The 23,089-nt window shown below is 42.1% G+C and overlaps 1 protein-coding gene across 3 annotated transcripts; it reads left to right on the top strand.

The window, feature by feature from the left end:
• The first annotated feature begins 1,464 nt into the window (after positions 1 to 1,464).
• Positions 1,465 to 22,833, top strand: rbpms (RNA binding protein, mRNA processing factor). Of its 3 annotated transcripts, none has more exons than XM_079442576.1 (9): positions 1,465 to 1,589; positions 1,974 to 2,051; positions 2,831 to 2,869; positions 10,580 to 10,642; positions 11,982 to 12,132; positions 12,636 to 12,754; positions 14,001 to 14,072; positions 14,530 to 14,567; positions 21,964 to 22,833. In XM_079442576.1, exons 1-7 carry the CDS (start codon positions 1,515 to 1,517, stop codon positions 14,061 to 14,063), a joined length of 588 nt encoding a protein of 195 aa, XP_079298702.1. In that variant the 5' UTR covers positions 1,465 to 1,514; the 3' UTR covers positions 14,064 to 14,072; positions 14,530 to 14,567; positions 21,964 to 22,833. The 3 variants fall into 3 exon arrangements, with proteins under 3 accessions (XP_079298702.1, XP_079298703.1, XP_079298704.1); XM_079442577.1 differs by having other exon boundaries at positions 14,530 to 14,552; XM_079442578.1 differs by lacking the exons at positions 1,974 to 2,051; positions 2,831 to 2,869 and having other exon boundaries at positions 1,477 to 1,589.
• Positions 22,834 to 23,089: the final 256 nt, after the last annotated feature.

The raw sequence follows: 23,089 nt of genomic DNA on the forward strand, positions 1-23,089 counted from the left end.
TATACGAAATACCTCTAGTTTTGTTTTCCTCCATCTGCGCTACATTTTCCGGGCTTCTCTCTTTAAGGTGCGAGTGTGCTCATTATACCACGGAGTCAGACTGTTTTCTTTGATCTTCCTTAAGCGTAAAGGAGCAACTGTATCTAAAGTGCTAGAAAAGACAGAGTCCATAGTTTCTGTTACATCATCAAGTTTTTCTGCGCTGTTGGATATGCTGAGGAATTGAGATAAATCAGGAAGATTACTTACAAAGCAGTCTTTTGTGGTAGAAGTGATGGTTCTACCATACTTGTAACAAGGAGTAGAATTTACAGTTTTAGCTCTATGGAGTTTACACAAGACTAGATAAGGATCTGAGATATCATCGCTTTGCTGCAGAATTTCAACACCACTAACATCAATTCCATGTGACAGTATTAAATCTAGAGTATGATTTCGACAATGAGTAGGTCCTGAATCGTGTTGTCTAACCCCAATAGAGTCCAGAATGTTCCTGATCCTAATGCATCTTTTTCATTATCGACATGGATATTAAAATCGCAAACAAGTCTGTGTGGTGCCCTGGTGGCCTGTATACAGAAGCCAGTACAAACATCACAGGGGATTTATCACTAACACGTGTTTCTCTAGATAATGTTATACGCAGCATCATAACTTCAAACGAGTTATACTTAAAGCCTGCCCTCTGAGAAATACTGGTGATACGGGTCTGATATGTGTGAACGGTGAAGAGAGAGAGAGAGAGAGGGCAAACAATTAGTATTTTAGGTTCAATATTGTCTTAAATAGCCTGCGTAGCACTTTATCTTCTATAACATGGGGTTTTGACCAAATATATTCAGTCTTGATTTTTGTAATATGTTGCAACAAAATATTTATGTTTTATTTATTTTGTGAAAAATTACAGTTTTGGACATCCCAGGTGTAAGGTAAAAAATAAAAATAGCTTAAAGTAACTACAGAAGAGTATGTAAAGCAAATAGCTTAAACTGTGGAGCATGCCCCGGTTATTGCGGCACATGCATTATTAAATCCAGCAGTTTAAATGGTGTTGTTTAGAACATTATACTTCTGATGATCGCTGATAATATAGAAAACATAAGTTCTGGTTTTATTGAGTATGACAGTGTGTAAAAATAGCAAACAGCGAGTCTGTGGGCAGTAAAGGGCAGTGATTCTCTGCTTAAGCTGCTCTGACAGATGACCTTTGCATCAGGGTTTGAACTTCTGATGGGAATTGACACTTACTCTGCATTATTTCTGTACACTTTATTTTTATTATTTTTATTATTTATTTATTTTTTCTCATAGAGTAATATTAATGTTTGCGGGAAACTTCTAATTCATATCACCAGCATTTAATACATGCATCACTAACCATTTGTTATAGTTGAGTTGAAAAGAGTTTGAAATGGTATCACGTTTCAATGAGTATGAAGCTCGCGCACGACGCCGCTGTGACGCGCCTCTGACCGCGGGAGCGCGCAGGGGAGACAGACGCGCTGCACGAGCTCATGATTATAATTTCCTATTTCTGCTCCAGAATGAACAATAATAGCGAGAATGAGCCCAGCAGCCCAGGAGAAGAGGTGAGTTACTCTTAATTTCAGAGAAACTAATCTCTGTCATGGATCTCTTGTACTTTTCTCAGTCATTATGATTGTCTTTTGATCTCTAGTCCTGTATCCAGACATACAGGGAATAAAGCTCGCTAATATTGTGAAGGGTTGATCACGAAAATGATTTTTGGTGTACTGGTTACCATTTGTAGTCACAGTTTTACTATAAATACCATGCTTAATCTATGGTTAGTGTAGCAAAACCATGGCTAATTTGTGGTTACCATGGTTTAACTAGTAAGCATGTTTTTTATTGTAGTAAAATCATGGCTAATGTTCATAAGGGTAAACTGTTAAGATCAGTTTATCAGATGCAGAGATGTTTTCTCCTGAAGCAGTGTCCTGTTTCTTCAGGTCAGGACTCTTTTTGTCAGTGGTCTGCCGCTGGACATCAAACCCAGAGAGCTTTACCTGTTATTCAGGCCTTTCCAGGTGCGTGTGTTTGATCTGAATCCACAAGACAGAGCTGGACAGAAATTAAGTACAGTTACATGATTACTGTACTTAACAACACCTTCCCGTATCTGTACTTTACTTCAGTATTAATATGTTTTTTCTGGATACTTATGACTTTAACTTCACTAGGTTTGCAAGACTAACATCATAATTTTCACTCCACTACATCTCTATCAAGATCCTCGAAGTATAGCAGCTTTGAAAGGTTTTTTTTCTTCTGTAAAACATGGCTTTTCTCCTGTCTGTCAGTGATCGCTCTTCTAGGCTTTCACAGAGTGATTTCCCAGCATTTCTTGAACACTGACCAGCTGCTAATGTGATATTTATTTACAACAATTCAAGAAGAAGAAGTTAATATTGTGGTATTAGACACAATATTGTCTGATTTAGCAAAACTGCAAAATCTTAGCTATAAAGCCACAGAAGAGCTGTTGTGTCTCCTAACTAAACTCAATACTGTATGTGTTTGAGACAGTTTACTGATGTCACGATTAAACAGCATTTCTGAAACCTTTGTTTTCATGTCAAATACATCTTGCTGTTATGCTTTTTTTGTTAAAGCAGTGTTGCTGTTGTAAAGTTATACAGTTGTGTTGCTGGGTTTTAAAGCAGGTTTGAACTTTAAAAAAAAAAACAATTTTAACAGTCTGCATTTACAGAAATTTACTTTTTTTAGATTTAGTGTTTTCTTTCTGTGAATGAAATTAAATTACTGTCAACATGAGCTGTGTTTCATTTCTGATTCTCTTCATTAGGGTTACGAAGGGTCCTTAATCAAATTTACCTCCAAACAGGTGAGAAATATCTGATTCCTCTGAGTATATGAATCAGTATACGTATTATTCCTGTATGATGCATTATTCTCTGTGGGCCCTTTTCACTTTTCCAGGGCTTTCTAAAGTCGTTTTCTAAAACTGAAATGTGTGTCACTCCCTCAGATGTTATATTAGAAACAGCAATGTTAACTAGATAACAGAGGTTTGTTGAGACTAACTTGAGAACGCGTTAAACAAGTTCGCAGTCGTTTATAAATCTTGAGATTTGAAGCTCTGCAGTCAAGCAGAGACACAGCCGACGGTTGCTAGGCTGTTGCTATGTGGTTGCTTGTGTGTACTAGGTGGTTGCTAGGGTGTTGTGGATGGTGTTTAGGGTGTTGCTAGGGTGCTTTGGTTGGTTGCTGTGATTTTGCAAGGTGGATGTATTGTGAGTTGTTTTATAAGACGACGGCTGATGGAGATGTTCAGCGGAGCTGTGAAATATGTTTAGATCCTGCACATATTCACTCATCATTTCTAATCACTAGTTTATATCCTGTTAGATCTCAAGGACTGAGTTTAAAACCTGTTTAACATAGTTTTAGATTGAGTTTAGCTAGTTACTCCATAACATGCCATACTACTTTCTTTCTTTCTTTCTTTCTTTCTTTCTTTCTTTCTTTGTGAAGCTTTCAATACTTGGAAGTGTGTGTATTTTTAGAAATGCTTCGTATCTCTTTCAAAAGCATGAAGGATGTGGAGACACACTTCCCGTGAGATAATGAGGACACAGGGTTAGTTAATATGAAGAGCACTGTCTGTGAGAAGCTCTCACTGATAATCAGTGTTGGGAAGCTTCTCTGAAACTCGCTTGATGAGCTACAAACTACTCATCAATTACAGTAGTTTAGCCACAGTCAAGCTTCTCTTCTTCTGAAGTAGTTAGCTACACTGAAACTACACCCCAATGATGTATATTACAAATAACTGAATAAACATTGGAATGCTTTCAGTAAAATATTTGATAATTATGATGTCAATGACTATTGTTTTATTACACACAATATTCTAATATTTCAGACTGTCAGAAATAAAAGTCAAAGTTAAACACATTTAGCATTGCAATAACAACATTTTCAAGTAACTTAAAAAATATACCACTTCATCCAAAAACAATGACCTCCAAGGATCAAGATCTTACAGTTTGTGTTACAAAGGGTAGAATGCTTTTAAAAAAAAAAAGAACCTTGTGGTCCTAGTAATAACAGGAACAGTTTCACGCCATCAGTCCAGGATTGAGATGCAGTGTCCTTCAGACTAATAAGAGCAGGCAAGAACACAATGCAGGTGACTCCAGTTGTATTCATAATGAAGCAGAAGCACCTGCTATATATATATTTATAATTATGGTATTATTTTATTATTAACATATGGGATTCTGTGAAACACTCAAAATATTTACACAAGTAAATGTATTGAATCGATACATTCCAGTTCAATCTCATCTTGATGTATTCTTTGATGAATATCATCTCATCATCGGTAAACTCAAGATCTGCTTCTCCATCGGTTTCTTCATCATCTTCAGTTACCTCTTCTTCAGCTGCAAACATACCAAACGCTTTCACACGATCCCAACCGTTGTCTGTAGTGATTAACGCTGCTTAGCTTTGAGTGCTGAGCTCCATGTGAACTCTTTCCAGCATCTCTGTGTCTTCCTTTGATCCCTGGACATGATAAAGCCCCTGAGGAGACTGTGAGTGTCTCTGAATCTGTCCAGAGGATAGCTCGTCATTAACAGACCTCGTCTCTGTGGTTGTTATTCCTGCTCAGACAGAACTTCACATATATCTGCCTTCATGGAAGTGTATTGCTCATCCAACATTTTGACCAGTGTCTTTCTAGACATCTCATGTCTTAAAGGCAGTATCTATTTGAGTAATTCTTTAAATTCTTCCCTTTCAACTGAGGGGATAAAGCCCTGAATAACAGAAATCAGCACCAGTTTGTTGAAGTTTTCCTGGGACCCTGGTGCCACATCCTTCATGAAATACTGATCTGACCTGGACAAGCTTCAGGAAGACAGCTCTTGAATGGAGGGTGTTGTCATCTCATGCTGTCTTCACCTGCTATCAGAATTATAGTAATTACGAGTTTCCTAATCGGAAACTGGACGTGAACAGCCTTTCAAGTTGTATTTACTACTGGGAAATTCTGAAATAATTTTGATACCAAAGTTTCTGAGTTGGGCGGGTCATAAACTTTAAACATGGCGGGCACAACCATTGCTGCTGTTAATGCTGTTCTCACAACAACTACATCCCTTTGTCTTGTCGCTAAAGTAGTGTATTTATAGGCTAGATATGAACGATCATGCGAAGCATATTGTATGTTTTATAAGCAGTGAAATAAGCATGTATTTGACCGAAACGAATAGTCAGCAAACTGCTTGTATAGTGTGGTTAATATTTATATGATTGTCAACCAATGGGATGCTACTTTTTATTCTTTCCGACATTTAAGCACTTGAATACGACAAGCTCGTTATCACCACTTCATAATTGGGAAATATGAAATTTCCGATAGCACGTAAAGGCAGCCGTCACAGTCACCAGTTGAACCGCACTACATTTCCCAGCATCCCTCTTGCCACTCACCTGCACTCCATCATAATCACTCACACCTGACCTCCATGAGGGAATCCTCCTCAGCTGTTGCCAATAATCAAGCTCCCTGTTAGTGATGGGAAGTTCAGATCATTTTACCGACTCGGACCTTTAAGTCTCGTTCAGCAAAATTAACGAATCTTTTTTCGTTCATTTTAGCAAAATATAATTCAAATGTTACGTGTTACTTTCCAAACACATCTACTACTTATGCAAACGTTTATCACACTACAAACAATACAAAACTATAATGCTATAAGAAGCAGAAAATATTAATTCAGTTTTTATTAGTTTTTTTTTATTAAAGCTCAAAAATCACAAATATAAAACAGAATAGAACCATCAACATAAAAATGATAACAATAATATTAATTCATTGTTTACCTGGGTCTTTAGTCTATGATTTGCGCACCACCTCTTATCTGACAAGTGTTCGGGTTTGAGTCGTTCGTTCATCACGTGACAGCCCCATACGCTTAACCAATGCAGCCTGAGCCGGAAAGAGAATTGATTAGTTCATCTCTCGAGTCTCGGGTTTGAGTCGTTCGTTCATCACGTGACAGCCCCATACGCTTAACCAATGCAGCCTGAGCCGGAAAGAGAATTGATTAGTTCATCTCTCGAGTCTCGGGTTTGAGTCGTTCGTTCATCACGTGACAGCTCCATACGCTTAACCAATGCAGCCTGAGCCGGAAAGAGAATTGATTAGTTCATCTCTCGAGTCTCGGGTTTGAGTCGTTCGTTCATCACGTGACAGCCCCATACACTTAACCAATGCAGCCTGAGCCGGAAAGAGAATTGATTAGTTCATCTCTCGAGTCTCGGGTTTGAGTCGTTCGTTCATCACGTGACAGCTCCATACGCTTAACCAATGCAGCCTGAGCCGGAAAGAGAATTGATTAGTTCATCTCTCGAGTCTCGGGTTTGAGTCGTTCGTTCATCACGTGACAGCCCCATACGCTTAACCAATGCAGCCTGAGCCGGAAAGAGAATTGATTAGTTCATCTCTCGAGTCTCGGGTTTGAGTCGTTCGTTCATCACGTGACAGCTCCATACACTTAACCAATGCAGTCTGAGCCGGAAAGAGAATTGATTAGTTCACCTCCTGAGTCTCGGGTTTGAGTGTTTCGTTCATCACGTGACAGCCCCATACACTTAACCAATGCAGCCTGAGCCGGAAAGAGAATTGATTAGTTCACCTCCTGAGTCTCGGGTTTGAGTCGTTCGTTCATCACGTGACAGCCCCATACACTTAACCAATGCAGCCTGAGCCGGAAAGAGAATTGATTAGTTCACCTACCGAGTCTCGGGTTTGAGTGTTTCGTTCATCACGTGACAGCCCCATACACTTAACCAATGCAGCCTGAGCCGGAAAGAGAATTGATTAGTTCACCTCCTGAGTCTCGGGTTTGAGTGTTTCGTTCATCACGTGACAGCCCCATACACTTAACCAATGCAGCCTGAGCCGGAAAGAGAATTGATTAGTTCACCTCCTGAGTCTCGGGTTTGAGTCGTTCGTTCATCACGTGACAGCCCCATACACTTAACCAATGCAGCCTGAGCCGGAAAGAGAATTGATTAGTTCACCTACCGAGTCTCGGGTTTGAGTGTTTCGTTCATCACGTTACAGCCCCATACACTTAACCAATGCAGCCTGAGCCGGAAAGAGAATTGATTAGTTCACCTACCGAGTCTCGGGTTTGAGTGTTTCGTTCATCACGTTACAGCCCCATACACTTAACCAATGCAGCCTGAGCCGGAAAGAGAATTGATTAGTTCACCTCCTGAGTCTCGGGTTTGAGTCGTTCGTTCATCACGTTACAGCCCCATACGCTTAACCAATGCAGCCTGAGCCGGAAAGAGAATTGATTAGTTCACCTACCGAGTCTCGGGTTTGAGTGTTTCGTTCATCACGTTACAGCCCCATACGCTTAACCAATGCAGCCTGAGCCGGAAAGAGAATTGATTAGTTCACCTCCTGAGTCTCGGGTTTGAGTCGTTCGTTCATCACGTTACAGCCCCATACGCTTAACCAATGCAGCCTGAGCCGGAAAGAGAATTGATTAGTTCACCTACCGAGTCTCGGGTTTGAGTCTTTCGTTCATCACGTGACAGCTCCATACGCTTAACCAATGCAGCCTGAGCCGGAAAGAGAATTGATTAGTTCACCTACCGAGTCTCGGGTTTGAGTCTTTCGTTCATCACGTGACAGCTCCATACGCTTAACCAATGCAGCCTGAGCCGGAAAGAGAATTGATTAGTTCACCTACCGAGTCTCGGGTTTGAGTCTTTCGTTCATCACGTGACAGCCCCATACACTTAACCAATGCAGCCTGAGCCGGAAAGAGAATTGATTAGTTCACCTCCTGAGTCTCGGGTTTGAGTCTTTCGTTCATCACGTGACAGCCCCATACGCTTAACCAATGCAGCCTGAGCCGGAAAGAGAATTGATTAGTTCACCTCCTGAGTCTCGGGTTTGAGTCTTTCGTTCATCACGTGACAGCCCCATACACTTAACCAATGCAGCCTGAGCCGGAAAGAGAATTGATTAGTTCACCTACCGAGTCTCGGGTTTGAGTCTTTCGTTCATCACGTGACAGCTCCATACGCTTAACCAATGCAACGAGACTCGACGAACTAATTCCAGTACAGGACCCATAGAATGTTGTGCAATGCGCATGCGCAACTGAACGAATCACTCCCCGAGACGACTCGTTCTTCCCGACTCACATTAAAGATTCGTTCAAAATGAACAAATTTTTTAAGAACGACCCATCACTACTCCCTGTATGACTGCACTCAATCCATACCCTCATTGTCTGGTCTTGAGGTTACAAGCTCTTCGTCTGTCTTATCTCTTACCTGCTGGATCCCTGTGGATGTCTTCCTCCAGTTGATTCTACTAAAGGGAATGATAAGGACGATTGTTTCCTCAGTTTATTGAGCTTCGTTGAAATCTCAGTTATTGCACTTACCTGTTGAGGTTGCCTTCAGTTTGTTTAATAAAGAAGCTCTTACTTTACTCATCCTTGTATGCCTGTCCATCCAGTGTGTGACGGCAGCGTTATTTCTGAATTTTTGCTGCGTTCTCTCTAATATTTTCAGTTTAGATGGATGAAATCTCTGAATGAAGACCGACTAAATGGGGGAAAAGCAAAAATTACAAAGAGAAAATTACTAATGATTTTATATAAAGCTTCATTATTATTATTATGCAAGACAGAAATGTATTAGCCTGATAGTGTAATACACAACTTCACTACAAAATAAAGGCATGTTTCAGAGTATATTAATTATCACTTATAAAGTCATAAATTTACAGCAATTATTAGGTTTTAATTTCTTTATTTGAAAGGATTAAACATTTGAGCTTTTTGTAATTTCCTTTTCTGATCAACGGATGCTTTGCAAAGCAATGGAGCCAGCTCTAACTCTGTTAGGTTAATTACAGAACTGAGACTGATTAGATTGATGAGTGAGAATCAAGTAATGACACAGGCATCTGATGTAGAAAAAGCAGGACAATTAATACATTTAAAATTACTCGCCTGAATTAATACCTTTGAATTAGTGCTTGATGTCTTTAACATAGCCAGCGTTTTAATCTTTGGTTTGCAAATACTCCTTACAAAAAAAACGTAACCTTTACTTGTTTCTTTGAGGGACATAAATTTGGACAAACAAGGCTATGGGTAATTATCTCCATTGTCTGATTCAGCCGCCGTCTCTTCATTGTGGATAGTAGTGTGTGTCCAACTTGAAATATTAGCCCACTCCTGAGTGTCATTACATCATTTATGTTAATCATAAATGAAAAATAATAAAATAAAACATATAAATGTATGTCCTCACTAGTTAAAAAGGCTTATAAATCAACCAGCAGACATTGCTGATGTGTTTCAGATGTTTGTGTGATGGGTGAGTTTAGGGGTTAGTTGGGTTAGCTGATAGAAAGTCAGTGGAAGTCTATGGTGTCCTCACTAATATCGCCAAAGAACCGTGTGTAAGTTAGGATCAGATGTAAAGGTTAGAAAATATTCTTTCTGTTTATCCAGGTTAATGTTGACTGTGTTTGTGTCCTTGAGGCTCAATCAGTGGCAGACTAGAGTTCATTGGTTTATTAGCGATCAGTCTCAGTCTGGCAGTGTTCTATCAGTGACAGCGGTCAGTGCTACTAAAACAGTGAAAACAACTCACATGTGCTTTGAATATAATTTCATGCTGACTTTCCCTCAGTCGTCTCTGTGTCTCAGTAGTTAGCAGTGTTGGGGGTAACGCATTACAAGTAACGCGAGTTACGTAATAATATTACTTTTTTCAAGTAACTAGTAAAGTAACGCATTACTTTTTAATTTACAAGAAAATATCTGAGTTACTATTTCAAAAAGGTAACGCCAGTTACTTTTTCCCCATTTATTGACTGACAGTGCGCTGTGTGAGCATGCTGTTACTATAGATCTAAATGTGAATGTGCATTAATTCATCCCACTCGCAAAAAACAGATTTAGTATTCATCAAAATGAATTAAAAAATGTCAAATGCAAACTCAGAATATGACGCAAACCTGCAATAATTAAATGTTAAACAACACAAATGTATCTAATCCCATTTTATTAACCAATGTCTTTGCTGCTGACCTTTGATGATCCAGTTCAACCATACTAATAAGCATAAATGACTTTAGATAAACTAACAATTGTACTTCATTGTTTTTTTATTGCCGAAGAGTGTTAAACCTTCTTATCCTGAGTTTTACTTTACAGACGTGAATTTACTCTTCCTTCACAAGATACAGGGCTTTTACATTTGTATTAATGTAATTTCTTGTATTAAAAACAATCAAGCCCTGCTCATATTTAAAAAGTAACGCAAAAGTAACGTAACACATTACTTTCCTTAAAAAGTAGCTAAGGAACGTAATTAGTTACTTTTTTAGGGAGTAACACAATATTGTAATGCATTACTTTTAAAAGTAACTTTCCCCAACACTGGTAGTTAGTCATGATTCTCTCTCAGACTGCTGTTCTGAGTGGATTGAAGAGCTTCTTCTTCTTCTTACCTTGATTTCTTTGTGTTTCTGCAGCCGGTGGGGTTTGTGAGTTTTGACAGTCGCTCAGAGGCGGAGGCCGCTAAGAATGCCCTGAACGTAAGTTTAACGCTTCATCTCAACATAACACTGCTAAAAAAAGACCAAAGGCTCCTTGTGTGGTGATTCTAACAGAAGACACTTACACGCACACGCACAGATTTGAGCTCTTCATACCAGCAGTTGTGGGAATCTGTCCAGATGCCGCTTTTCCCTGAAAACGATCCATAGATTAAAGAGCTTCATCTGCCTCTCTTGTTTTCATTGATCCAGGATTTGGTTTTAATCTCAGTGTGAACAGGAGAGACTGACCTTGAGAGCGTTTGAGCTCTGCAGTTAATAAAAGTTCAAATTAGATGCACACATAATGAAAGACGCTATTAATTAAAATGGCTTTTTGTATTCGCTTGTTTCCCATGTGTTTGTATAGGTTACTGTCTTGAAATGAACTACACAAAAAACGGTTAGTTTGTGATTGCAGGCGTTGATGTGTGAATTTCATCTAAACTTGACATCTATTTTGACTCACAGATGAACTATTTCTTGCATCACACAGAAAACGTATTGAAAAGTATTTTTAATATAGTTCATCTGTTTGTTTCTGATGTAACATTACATTAGAGGTTGACCTGGTATTGTTCTGACCGATTGGTGAAAAATCAACTGCAGAAGTGTTTAATGTGCAAGAACAGCTGTCTGCATGCGCCTCCAGTCGTCTGAGTTTAACCCCACAAAACACAAACCTCCACAAGCAGACTTTCTTTGTCACGTGAAAATGCAGTACACTTGATTTTCAGCATTATTCAATTCATTTCATCCTCCCTGAAAATCTGAAGCCGCTGCCCCGCTCTGATATGAATGGGTGTGTGATTGCCGGCTCCTTATATTTACTGACATTAGAAGCACCATCTCATCATCACTGGTGATCAGACTCTCAGCAAACACTATTATTGCCAGTGTTGAGGATCAGAGGTTTCACTGCCGATCCAAACCGCTGGGGTCTGCTGGTGAGGGAGTCCAGGGTCCAGATCTTGCAGCTCGTGATCAGCTTGGTTAGAATGACAGAATTAAATCCACATATGTTTGTCTCACAACACAGTTTTTATTGTCCTGGTGGGTCAGAGCGGTATGAAGCATGTGTAATACTGCTTCTATTGTGGTGGTAGACAAACTGCAGTAGATCTGTGGTGTCTGGAATGATGTTCTTCAGCATTTCTTATAGCATTGTTTTCCCTGATACCTGTGACCCATCGGAACAGACCTGAGATCCTCTGCGTTATGAATGAGATGAAAAGCACACATCATGTCAAGCTCATATCGTGAGTCGAGTGTGATGTGAGAATGAGATGGATCCAGCACATTTGCTATAAAGGTTTAGATGTTTGTTCCTCTTTGTCAGGGCGTCCACTTTGACCCGGATATTCCCCAGACCTTACGGCTGGAGTTTGCCAAAGCCAATACCAAGATGGCCAAGAGCAAACTAGTAGGAATACCAAACCCTTCGCCGTCCAGACAGAGTCCTGGCCCTCCCTGTGTCAGTCGAGAGCCCTGTGAGTAAAACATACACAAGCGTTTGTCTAACTATATCTAGACTTGATCTCTTTATCTAAAAACTTAGACTGCAGACTTACCCAAACTCCCAGAGAGCCTGTAAGCACAAAACATCCTGCAGATCTGAGAGCTATCTACTGACTTCCAAAGCACTTTACTCCTCTGTCAGGTCTCATTGCTCTTTATTTGGCTCTCATGTTTAGGACCTACACATATGAAATAATTTGTGTGAATGGCTCTCAGACACCTCAGACGAATCAAATCCTGAAGCCTGTATTCATAGTCAGTGTGTCATGTCGTGTGCACAGATCGAGCTTCTCAGATATTCTCCATTGACAGTGAGTGTGGACACATGCGCTCTACCTAGTGGTCCTTTAGTTTCTGAGGCTCAAATCACCTGCTCTGTTGTCCACATGGACACAATGGTGGGACTGTCCTGCTAAGACACATTTATATGAAGTTTAAGGCAGCCGAACTCACGCTGACCCTGCTGTTTGTGCAGATGAGCTGACCGTTCCTGCGCTGTACACCAGCAGTCCTGAGGTGTGGGCGTCTTACCCGCTGTACCCCGCTGAACTGCCTCCACCGGCATACGCCTACAGCTCTTCACTGCACGCTCAGGTAACACACCTTCCTGCATTAAACAGCTGCGCCATTCCCACAAACACACTGCAGGGTCATAAACGTGTGGCTCGTGGATGCTGATAATTTATTAAAGGGGACATCGCCTGTCGCCTCTGGCTTGCTCAGTTGGGGACACTTAATTTCTAGTGATTATTGTCAATTTTATTTCACAGATACTATTTAAACTAAACTGAGCTAGACAATGACATCTCTGAATTCAATAATTAAATGCCTTTAACTGAAAATTTAATGTTTAACCTTATTATTATACATTACTGACACTCTGTCCTCCAATTTGATACTGTTAAGTGCTTTGACGCAATTTGTATTGTTAAAAGCGCTATATAAATAAAGGTGACTTGACATCGGATGCCCATTTTCCACAGTTGGTATGATTCTATAGGGTCTTCAGGAAATGTCTACAAAACATTTTGGTTACAATTCCTCAATGGTAGTGTAAAACAACACCCTTTTTACCCCGTCAAAAACAGCTCTGTTCACAGCAAGCCGTTCGGTGCTTGTCTCTTTAAATGCTAATGAGCTGCTGCTCACCCCGCCCACAACTGGCTGAGGGTGGAGATATGCTAATACAGGACAGTCCGTCAGCAGGTGTGGGCGGGGCCTAAGCAGTATGATGTCATACACCGCTAACACACATTTATATGCGAACACCATGTAAAAGTGAATTTTGCCTGCACTATAAAGATTAATGGTTCAAAGATATATTGGCATATAAGGCATTTTTTAATTATCAGATTCAGCAGAAAGTTTTTCTGTTTGGCTGTCAAGTACCAGTTTCATTAAAGAACGGCCTGATATAAAGACTAATGAGTTCATTTAATTTTTCTACAATTTCTTTATTTGTGGGAAAAAAATACTAAAATAAAGTGCAAAAAATAAGTGTTACAGATAAGTTTCTCAAACTGATTACGAATGATTTAAAAATGTTTCAGTATCAGGTTTATATCCACTCTGCTCTACAAGATATCAGCATCAGCCTTTAAAAAAAATTATCAAACATTAGTAAAGATGCTAATTGCAGTGAATGATATGCTGTTATAGCCCAATACTGGCATCCTGGTTTGCTAAACTACAAGCGTTTCCTTTACCTGAGTTGTATTAGCTATTGGAAAGGATTATAAATTAGTATTCACCCTCTGTTTCTAAAGCTGGTGAGCTGCAAACCTGTGCATGTGAACAGAAATGTTGATGCAGATGATCTGACTCCAGTTTTTTGTGTCAGATTCGCTGGCTGCCAACCGCAGACGCAACCAATCAGGGCTGGAAGAGCCAACAGTTCTGTTGACGTCTGTATGTGAGTATAACACACACAGAGCAAGTGTCCACCAGGTTTATTTTTAATACCCTCATAAACCATATATTCAAGCACACACAAACAAGAGTAAACAAGATTTCTAAATGACACGTCTATGGAAAATAACTCCTTCACCCATGAACTCCTTCAGCTCTCCTCCATCACAGCACAAACAGATTCAATCAGTATTTCTGAGTCAAGTCCAGGCATTTATCAAAGATAATATTAAGATCATGGCTGTAACTGAATCTTGTTTTGTTTGAGATGTCATTTCGACGTTTAAATCAGGAAATTCTGTTGCTCAGTGAGAAGAGACCAATCAGATCTTGGTGAGGAGCTGAAGGAGCTCTGGTTTCATGTGTTTCAGTCCGCAGGTGCGGCGGCGACACAGACAACATTCTCTTCTTTTTCTGTCTTTCTGTTAATCTGTATTACTCTCCCGTCTGTCTTCTGCCAGATACGTGAAACCAGAAACAAGAAGTGAGTGGCTGTTCTGTAAGTGATGACATTCAATCAGCTGCTCATCGTCACAAATTAAACCCAGAAACCGCAGATGTTTGTTACACAGCTACATGCCAGATACATTGATTTGAGTATAAAATGTTATATTTTGTGAAGAAAAAGTATGGAGTGATAAACAGAAACGAGGTAATGAGCACAGCGATGTAGGAAATAATAGTCAGTTTAGTGTCATAAATATAAGGGCCTGTTTACACCTGCTCACTTCACGGTTCCATGTACACTTGGACACATAAACGTGTCTTCGCAAAACAGATATAAATCCGTTCTTCAGTTCCCGCGCTATACGCAAATTTATCAGAGTTCACCTCAATGAAACCAACAGATGAGCGCTGCATTTTATTCATTATCAGCTAATTACAAAATTGAAACTCACACAGGAGAGAGAGCGGCATCAGCACTGGAAAGATAAGATTGTGTTGAGCGTCTGTGATGTTCCTTCAGGTTTACTTGCGTCGGCTTGCTGAACAGATACTCTGATACTCGTCTGTGGCGATGCGTGTTGTATTCTCGTAGCTTGGTAAAATTACAGTTGAACCATGGATGTCATATGGACTATTTTACCGATCTCCTTTCTACGTTTCTGTGCGTTGATCATGATAATATCCTTGCTGTCTATGAAGGGTCAGAGAGCTCAGATTCCATCAAAAATATCTTAATTTGTGTTCCGAAGAAGAACGAAGGTCTTAGGGTTAGAAACGACACGAGGGTGAGTAATTAATGACAGAATTTAAATTTTTGATTAAACTATCCCTTTTCATGTAGGATAGACAGCAGTTTCACTATATTTGAAGCAATTTCTAGTAATTATGAACACATAATGTGCATTGATTGTGTATTGATAATTGCGCTGATTAGGTTTTACAATAGTATTTTATTCTGGGCAGTGATAAAGAGACAACATTAATATGTTCTCATACTCCTTGTCAGTCAGATGTGACCAAACAATTTAAGTGTAACTTTTAATCAATTAAATAATTGTACTGCATTTGAATTCAGTTCTGTTTAGTTAATATTTTGAGGAGATTTACAGTACTAAATAATTTGTGAAATAATTATGATCCATGAATGACCATTTAAAATAACACTTTTTTGTTTATTATTTATATTACAATTAGTATTTAGGTTTAAAATAGAGAAAACGTTTTTAAATTCCAGTCCAAAGATGCAAATATCACACATTTGGTGGCTGGAAAAATAATATTGAAATGTAATGCCATGGTTTAACCTCTAGACGCCCGTATGATTATTCAATAAATACAGCCAATTTGTCTATTTAGTTTTGCATTTGAATGCATATTTATTTAGACATAATCAAACACTTGGTTTTTATAGGTTTACATTTTTTAAAAAGTTACATTTAAAATGTTAATTACGCAGTATTATTTAATGATATTCACACAAGCATACAAAATAATTATTAATTATATAATTATTATTTAAAATAATGTTAAAAAAACACAAGGTAACCAGTTGCGTTCAGTAAAACTCTTTGTTGTATTGAGTCTTTACTGAAACGGACTCAACCTCCTACAGAAAGACTAAAGCATCTGGTTATGGTCACTATTAAGCTGTTTCTCGTTAACTAACTGCAATTATAGTATAAGTTTCTATTATCTAATGATAAACATTAACGTACTCGGTTACTAACGTAACCTCGGTTCCCTTAGATACGGAACGAGTACTGCGTCGCTAGACGCTATGGTGAAAACTCCTTTTTCTCCGAGGACTGAAGACTTTTTCAATCACGCAGTGTGACTGCACGGCCATTGGTTCGTGCAGTACTAAAAAACGAACCAATGGCTCATCAGCGGCGGTGCACGAGCCTATGGCAGCAAAGCCTGCCAGAGCCCGCCAAAAGGGGCGGTGTCATCTGGCTATATAAGCGGGCGCTTCGCCATAGGAAAACAGGCCAATTCGACTGAAGCGACGACCTGAGTTGTGCAGCTGCATGGCACGTTAGTAACCGAGTATGTTCCCTGTCGATACTTCACTCGTACTGCGTCGCTAGACGCTATGGGGAACAAATACAATAATGCCATGCCATGAAGAGAAACGACAAACATAAACTGGCCTTGAGCAATAAGGCTCAGAGGGACCAATTATAAGCAAGAAGAATCCTGCAGGAGGCATGAGGACCAAACTCTTAGAGGTCAGTCCAGCCTAAAAATCGTTTCAACGGTCATAAGTACAGCCTCAGCACCAGAAATGGGGCCAAGAGCGTTCCTAGACAATCAGGCAATGCCTGAGGGGACCGCTTAAGACAGGCGTGTGCCCTCTAAACAGAGAGAACCCGAGCTTGTAAGGCTGGGACATCCAAGCTATAGAATCTGGCAAATGTGGACGGTGAGGCCCAGCTGGCCGCCGCACAAATATCTGCCATGGACACACCACTAGACCACGCCCAAGAAGAGGCCACGCCTCTAGTGGAATGGGCTCTCACTCCAATGGGGCTCTGGAGGCCCAGGGAGGAGTATGCTAGTGCGATAGCGTCAACTAACCATCGAGATATTCTGTGCTTTGTGACCGGAGACCCCTTGGTGCGGCCGCCAAAGCAAACAAAGAGTTGTTCCATCTGCCTAAAGGGAGCGGAACGCTCGATGTACATTCTCAGAAGAGGGGAGCGCAGAGAGCGTAATAACCTGGGCTCTAAACGGAGTGTAGAGCGCCTTAGGGACATAGCCGTGTTTTGGTTTTAGGACGACCTTAGAGTCGTTAGGCCCAAACTCAAGACAGGCAGGGTTTACAGAGAGAGCCTGCAAGTCACCTACTCACTTCACCGATGCTAACGCTAGTAGCAGAGAGGTCTTGAGCGACAGTGTTTTTAAGCTTGCAGATTGCAGTGGCTCAAAAGGAGGGCCCTTGAGGGCTCTCAGGACCGTGGGCAGGTCCCATGCAGGGACTGTGAGGGGTCGGGGCGGATGGAGCCTCCTAGATCCCCTCAGGAAACGGACAACCAGGTTGTTCCGGCCCACCGACTGTCCGGCTATAGGATTCAAGATTCAAGAGTTTTTATTTGTCACATACACAATTATACAGAGTATAACCAGCAGTGAAATGTAGGGGAGCATGAGAAGCTGCTATAGCTGCCACGTAGACTCTGAGCGTGGAAGGGGCGCGGCCCTTGTCCAACAGCTCTTGTAGATATGACAATATCGCTGATATGTCACATGTTGTCAGGTCTTCACCGCGGGCTTGACACCAGGCGGAGAAAACCGACCACTTAGAGGCATCTCGTGGACGGGGCTCTAGCCTGTTCAATGGTATTCAGGACATTCTCGGGGAGATCTATTGAGTCCCATCGAGTGCCCATAGATGCAGGTCCCACAGCTCGGGCTGGGGGTGCCAGATCGTTCTGTTCGCCTGAGAGAGGAGGTCTCGCCTCAGGGGAATGGGCCACGAAGCCGCTATTAGCAGCTGAGATAACTCCGGGATCCAAAGCTGGTTCTTCCAGAGTGGGGCCACTAGAAGCACTTTGTGCTTGCATTCCCTGATTCGCCTGATTACATGAGGAATCAGAGCAATCGGGGGAAAAGCATATAGAAGGAGGTTGGGCCATTCGTGGGCCAACGCGTCCTTGCTCTTCGAAAAATAAATCTGGCAGTGAGAGTTGTCTTTGGAGGCGAAGAGGTCGACCTCTGCCTTGCCAAAGATTCGCCAGATTTCCTGAACCGTCTGTGGGTGGAGCATCCACTCTGAGGGGACGTTGTTCCGAGAGAGCATGTCTGCTCCTTGGTTCAGTACGCCGGGCACATGAGCTGCTCTCAGTGAACGCAGGTTGAGATGTGCCCATAGTAAGAGGCGCTCTGCCATCTCGAAAAGGCGTTTCGAGGTGAGCCCGCCCTGGCGATTTATGTATGACACCACCGTCATGTTGTCCGAGCGGACTAGCACGTGGTGTCCCTTCAGGACTGGCAGGAAGAACTGAAGAGCTCGACATACTGCCGTCATTCCGAGGCAGTATGTGCATCTGTCCTTCTGCGTCCGTCCAGGAGCCGAAGGTCGGATTGCCATTGCACAGAGCTCCCCAACCTGTGTTGGAGGCATCTGTTGTAACAACTTTCCTTCTGTAAACCAAACCCATTGTCACGCCTTGTTCGAACCATCGCAGGTTCTTCCAGGGGGCCAGGGCTGACAAGCAGGGCTGACGCGAATGCGTCCATGACGCCACGCATGAGGCGGAATTAGAGGTTTCAGCCAGTACTGAAGGGGTCTCATCATGAGAAGGCCCAACCGAAGAACTGGTGATGCAGAGGCCATGAGGCCAAGCATCCTTTGAAACGATTTGAGTGGGTAGGAGGCTCCAATCTTGAAGGAAGCCGCGAGCTGCCGTATGGCCAGAACGCGATCTGGTGCGACTTTCGCCGTCATGCGGGCAGAGTCGAAAACTGTCCCCAGGAACGAAGTTCGTTGGCTGGGGGACAGGGAGCTCTTGGCTAAATTGATCCTGAGTCCCAAGTTCTCCAAATGCCTGAGGATGAGGTACCTGTGTGCTACCAGCTCTGCCTCTGACTGTGCCAGAATGAGCCAGTCGTCGAGGTAATTCAGGACACGGATTCCCATCTGTCTCAGAGGGGAGAGAGCCGCGTCTATGCACTTCGTAAAAGTGCGGGGAGCTAGAGCCAGCCCGAAGGGCAGGACCGTGTATTGATAAGCCACACCCTCGAAGGCGAATCTCAAGAATCATCTGTGATGGGGGGCTATCTGGATGTGAAAAGCGTCTTTCAGATCCAGTGAAAAGAACCAGTCCTCTGTGCGAATTTGCGAGAGGATCTGCTTCAATGTAGTCATTCTGAACGGCCGTCTCATGAGGGCGCGGTTCAGACGTCTGAGATCAAGGATGGGCCGGAGGCCGCCATCCTTTTTGGGGACGAGGAAATAACGGCTGTAGAAGCCTGACTCGCTCTGAGCTGGGGGAACTATTTCTATAGCTCCTTTTGCCAGCAATTTCTCCACCTCGGCTCGCAGAACGTGAACGTTGCTGCTCTGCACTAAGGTGGGGACCCTGCCGCTGTACCGCGGGGGTCTTCGAGCGAATTGAAGTGTGTAACCTCTTTCTATAATCCCCAGAACCCACTGTGACACTCCGGGGATGGCCCGCCAGGCCTTGGCCCGTGTGGAAAGGGGTTGGATTAGTTCGGGTGGTGAGTCGCCTTGTGGGAACTCGACACACTCTGTAATTGGAAGAGGAAATTTGCTCTTTTTTTTTTTCAGGGATGGCCTGTCAGGCCTCGGCCCGTGTGGCAAGGGTGTTGGAATTCATTTGGGTGGTGAGAGTCTGAACCTGACAGAGATAATCATAATGACAGCCCTTTCTATCGATCTGCCTAAAAAGATCAAACCACTCATTAAAAGAGGGGTGCTGATGAAGAGGGGTGCAAACCACCCTGGCAGATTAAAAACTGATGCACGCATCCCATCAGATCCGTTCGTAGCGGACGAGGGGAGGCAGGGCAAGACACAGACTGTCACGCTGTCAGATCAAAGCTGTATGGAGAGTGAAACACGGGGCTTTGGCCAGCGTAAATTCACTCAAGCCTGAACGCTCAACCCCGCGATTTGATATTGATATAGAAACACGAGAGCAGGGGAGGCGGGGCCAACTTCGTTGAAGTAGGATAACCGCGAGCGCAGCAAGGACAGCTTAATACTGAAAATAGCACACGAGATAAACCGGTGTGCAATCACTCAAGCCTGATCGCTCCGCTCCGCGATTTAAGTGTTCCTTCCTCCGAGGTGTCTGGGAGGAGAGGAACATGAAAGCACGAAAGGCGGTGGCACCTTATAGCGAGCGAATCAGGGGCGGCTTTCGACGAAAGCAGTCTGTTTGTGAGGGAGCAGCTTTAGCGACTCACACGCACACGCAAAGCTGTCAAAGATAGCTTTCTACACCGGTCCGCCCAAGAGGATATAGCCGCTCATGTAACGAGGGGCGGTGATTCTCACGTGTAAAAACACCGGCAGATCAGAGCGTCACGGTAAGAGTGAGCACGCGGGCTCTTGAGCCGGCGTGGGATCACTCAAAACCGGTTACTTAGCCCCGTGGCTCTATAGTTTCATTCTCCGAGCTTGCTGAGAGAGGAGAAACGGAAGAGCGGAGCTGCCTTGCTAGAAGGCCAGCGAGTGGAGAAGAGCGAGACTCATACTCGAGTGAGCATTCTGTCTCAGTGAACGCGCAGTCTGTGTGGGCGTTGCCCACAGAGGAGAAGCGCTCACTGCCCTTCTGCATCGTGCAGAGTTCCCTGCGCGAGCCACACTCGCAGTGCGACATTTGCAACAACGTCGCTTGAAATTTTGCTCTTTCAGAGAAATTTGATTTTAGATTCACCGGATGGCCACAGGGGACGAGGCTGGCATCTGCACAGGTCGCTGGAGCAGCTCGAAGAGCAGGCAGAGCAGCGAGAGGGCGCAGAGGAAAAGGCAGCTTCTATCCGCAGCGAGGCGTTTCTACGGCGAGTGTCTTCCAGTCTCGAGTGTCAGCGAAGGGATGATTGTCGTCGCAGAAGGAGAATTGATCTGTTTTCCTATGGCGAAGCGCCCGCTTATATAGCCAGATGACCCCGCCCCTTTTGGCGGGCGCTGGCGGGCTTTGCTGCCATAGGCTCGTGCCGCGCCGCTGACGAGCCATTGGTTCGTTTTTTAGTACTACACAAACCAATGGCCGTGCAGTCACACTGCGTGATTGAAAAAGTCTTCAGTCCTCGGAGAAAAAGGAGTTTTCCCCATAGCGTCTAGCGACGCAGTACGAGTGAAGTATCGACAGGGAACTATAATGTGCTTCATAAAATACCACTACTGGCCAGATTGCCAAAAAAATTCAAAAATGCTGTATTTACTTCATTCTGGGGAGTATGCTTGAGGAGCACTGATATGAATTGTCTTCAGTGCTGGAAATAACGATACGCTGTACTTCTGCGTTCCTCAGTACCTCTGGAAGCCTATGGAAGTCACAGTTCTGTTGCTGAACCGCTCTGGAAGTGACCGGGTGTAAACAGACCCTAAGAGAGACACGAGTCTCAATCCAGTCTCTCAGAGACGCACGATAACTGCTCAGACAGACAGATCATCACTGCTGGAACTGAAATCTGGTGCTAACAAGACTAAAATTACAAGTAGCTTAATCTTTTAAATGTGTCCTTGTACATTTGATGAAACTCTTATTTACTTGATAAGAATAATCTTAAACATACAATAAAGAATAAAGGAACATGTTGCTAAAGATATTCACCTTTATCAATAAAGTTTTTCTGCATCTGTACTAATGATAAAATGATGAGTGGAATAATATTTGTATTATATTATAGTCCATGAATCAGATGACCTGTGGTCTGTTACTGTCGTGTTTACTCTTCTTTACTCTGTTTGATCTCAGGCTGCTGTGAACCACAGGACAACCACCACATGAACAGACCTCATCCTCAACTTCATCTCATCTCATCTCATCTCATCTCTTCTCTTCTCTTCTCTTCTCTTCTCTTCTCTTCTCTTCTCTTCTCTTCTCTTCTCTTCTCTTCTCCCTCTCTTCTCTTCTCTTCTCTTCTCCCTCTCTTCTCCTTCTGCTCTTCTCTTCTCTTCTCTTCTCTTCTCTTCTCTTCTCTTCTCTTCTCTTCTCTTCTCTTCTCTTCTCTTCTCCTTCTCCTTCTCCTTCTCCTTCTCCCTCTCTTCTCCTTCTGCTCTTCTCTTCTCTTCTCTTCTCACATTGTGAAGTTCATTGTAGTTGATATATTAAGTATGAATTATAATTATTTATTATTGGTTCAATCAGTAATTGCTGTAAGTTTTGATGGGATCGATGCATGATGCCTTTTACATTTTTAGATATCATATTGCATATTCTCTTTTTTTAATCATTATTATTATTATTCTTAAGGAGCAAAATAAGTATTTTTATAATGAATGAAATGAAATGTTTTCAGTGCCATTTTAGTGTATTTTCAGTAGCGTTTTATTTTACAGTCCTGTTCCTCATGTACATACTATGTACTTATTATAGTAATTACAATAACTAGATACTAACCCTGAACCTACCCCTTAACCTAACTATACCCCAGGTAGTTACCTTATATTACCAGAACCTTCTTAGGTTAGTACACTGTAAGTACATGTACTGTAAAATAAAGTGCAACTGTAATTTCTATATGTTATATGTACAAAAATGTTTTTAATGGCTATGAATGTTTTATTGAGCTTTCTTAAGCCTGCTTAAATAATTAAAAACACTTTGTAAGAAGTGTTTGAAATCAGACTGAGAGACGTGTTTAATGTTTAAATATAGTTAGAGAAACTTTGTCCCACTCAGATGTACTAATAATAGAAATGCTTTATATTTGACCATCAAAAAGTGTTTCTGAAGCAGCGTTTCTGCAGGCCGGAGCACATGCGGCTGGATATAAATATACTTGAGTTCTGACAATTGTGGTTACATGCTTTTCCACTTTCAGCTTTAAAAATAAAAATCTGCCAACAACAACGACTGACAAAGACTAAAGCCGGGCGCA

The sequence above is a fragment of the Barbus barbus genome, assembly GCF_936440315.1.
Source record: "Barbus barbus genome assembly, chromosome: 2".
Classification (NCBI taxonomy): domain Eukaryota; kingdom Metazoa; phylum Chordata; class Actinopteri; order Cypriniformes; family Cyprinidae; genus Barbus; species Barbus barbus.

Bases quoted from the DNA above. Each gene is read 5' to 3' on its own strand.
- rbpms (XM_079442576.1), top strand. From the start codon at position 1,515: ATGATTATAATTTCCTATTTCTGCTCCAGAATGAACAATAATAGCGAG. The intron at 1,590-1,973 runs GTGAGTTACTCT...CTGTTTCTTCAG, and splicing joins CCAGCAGCCCAGGAGAAGAG to GTCAGGACTCTTTTTGTCAG. The intron at 2,052-2,830 runs GTGCGTGTGTTT...TCTCTTCATTAG, and splicing joins TGTTATTCAGGCCTTTCCAG to GGTTACGAAGGGTCCTTAAT.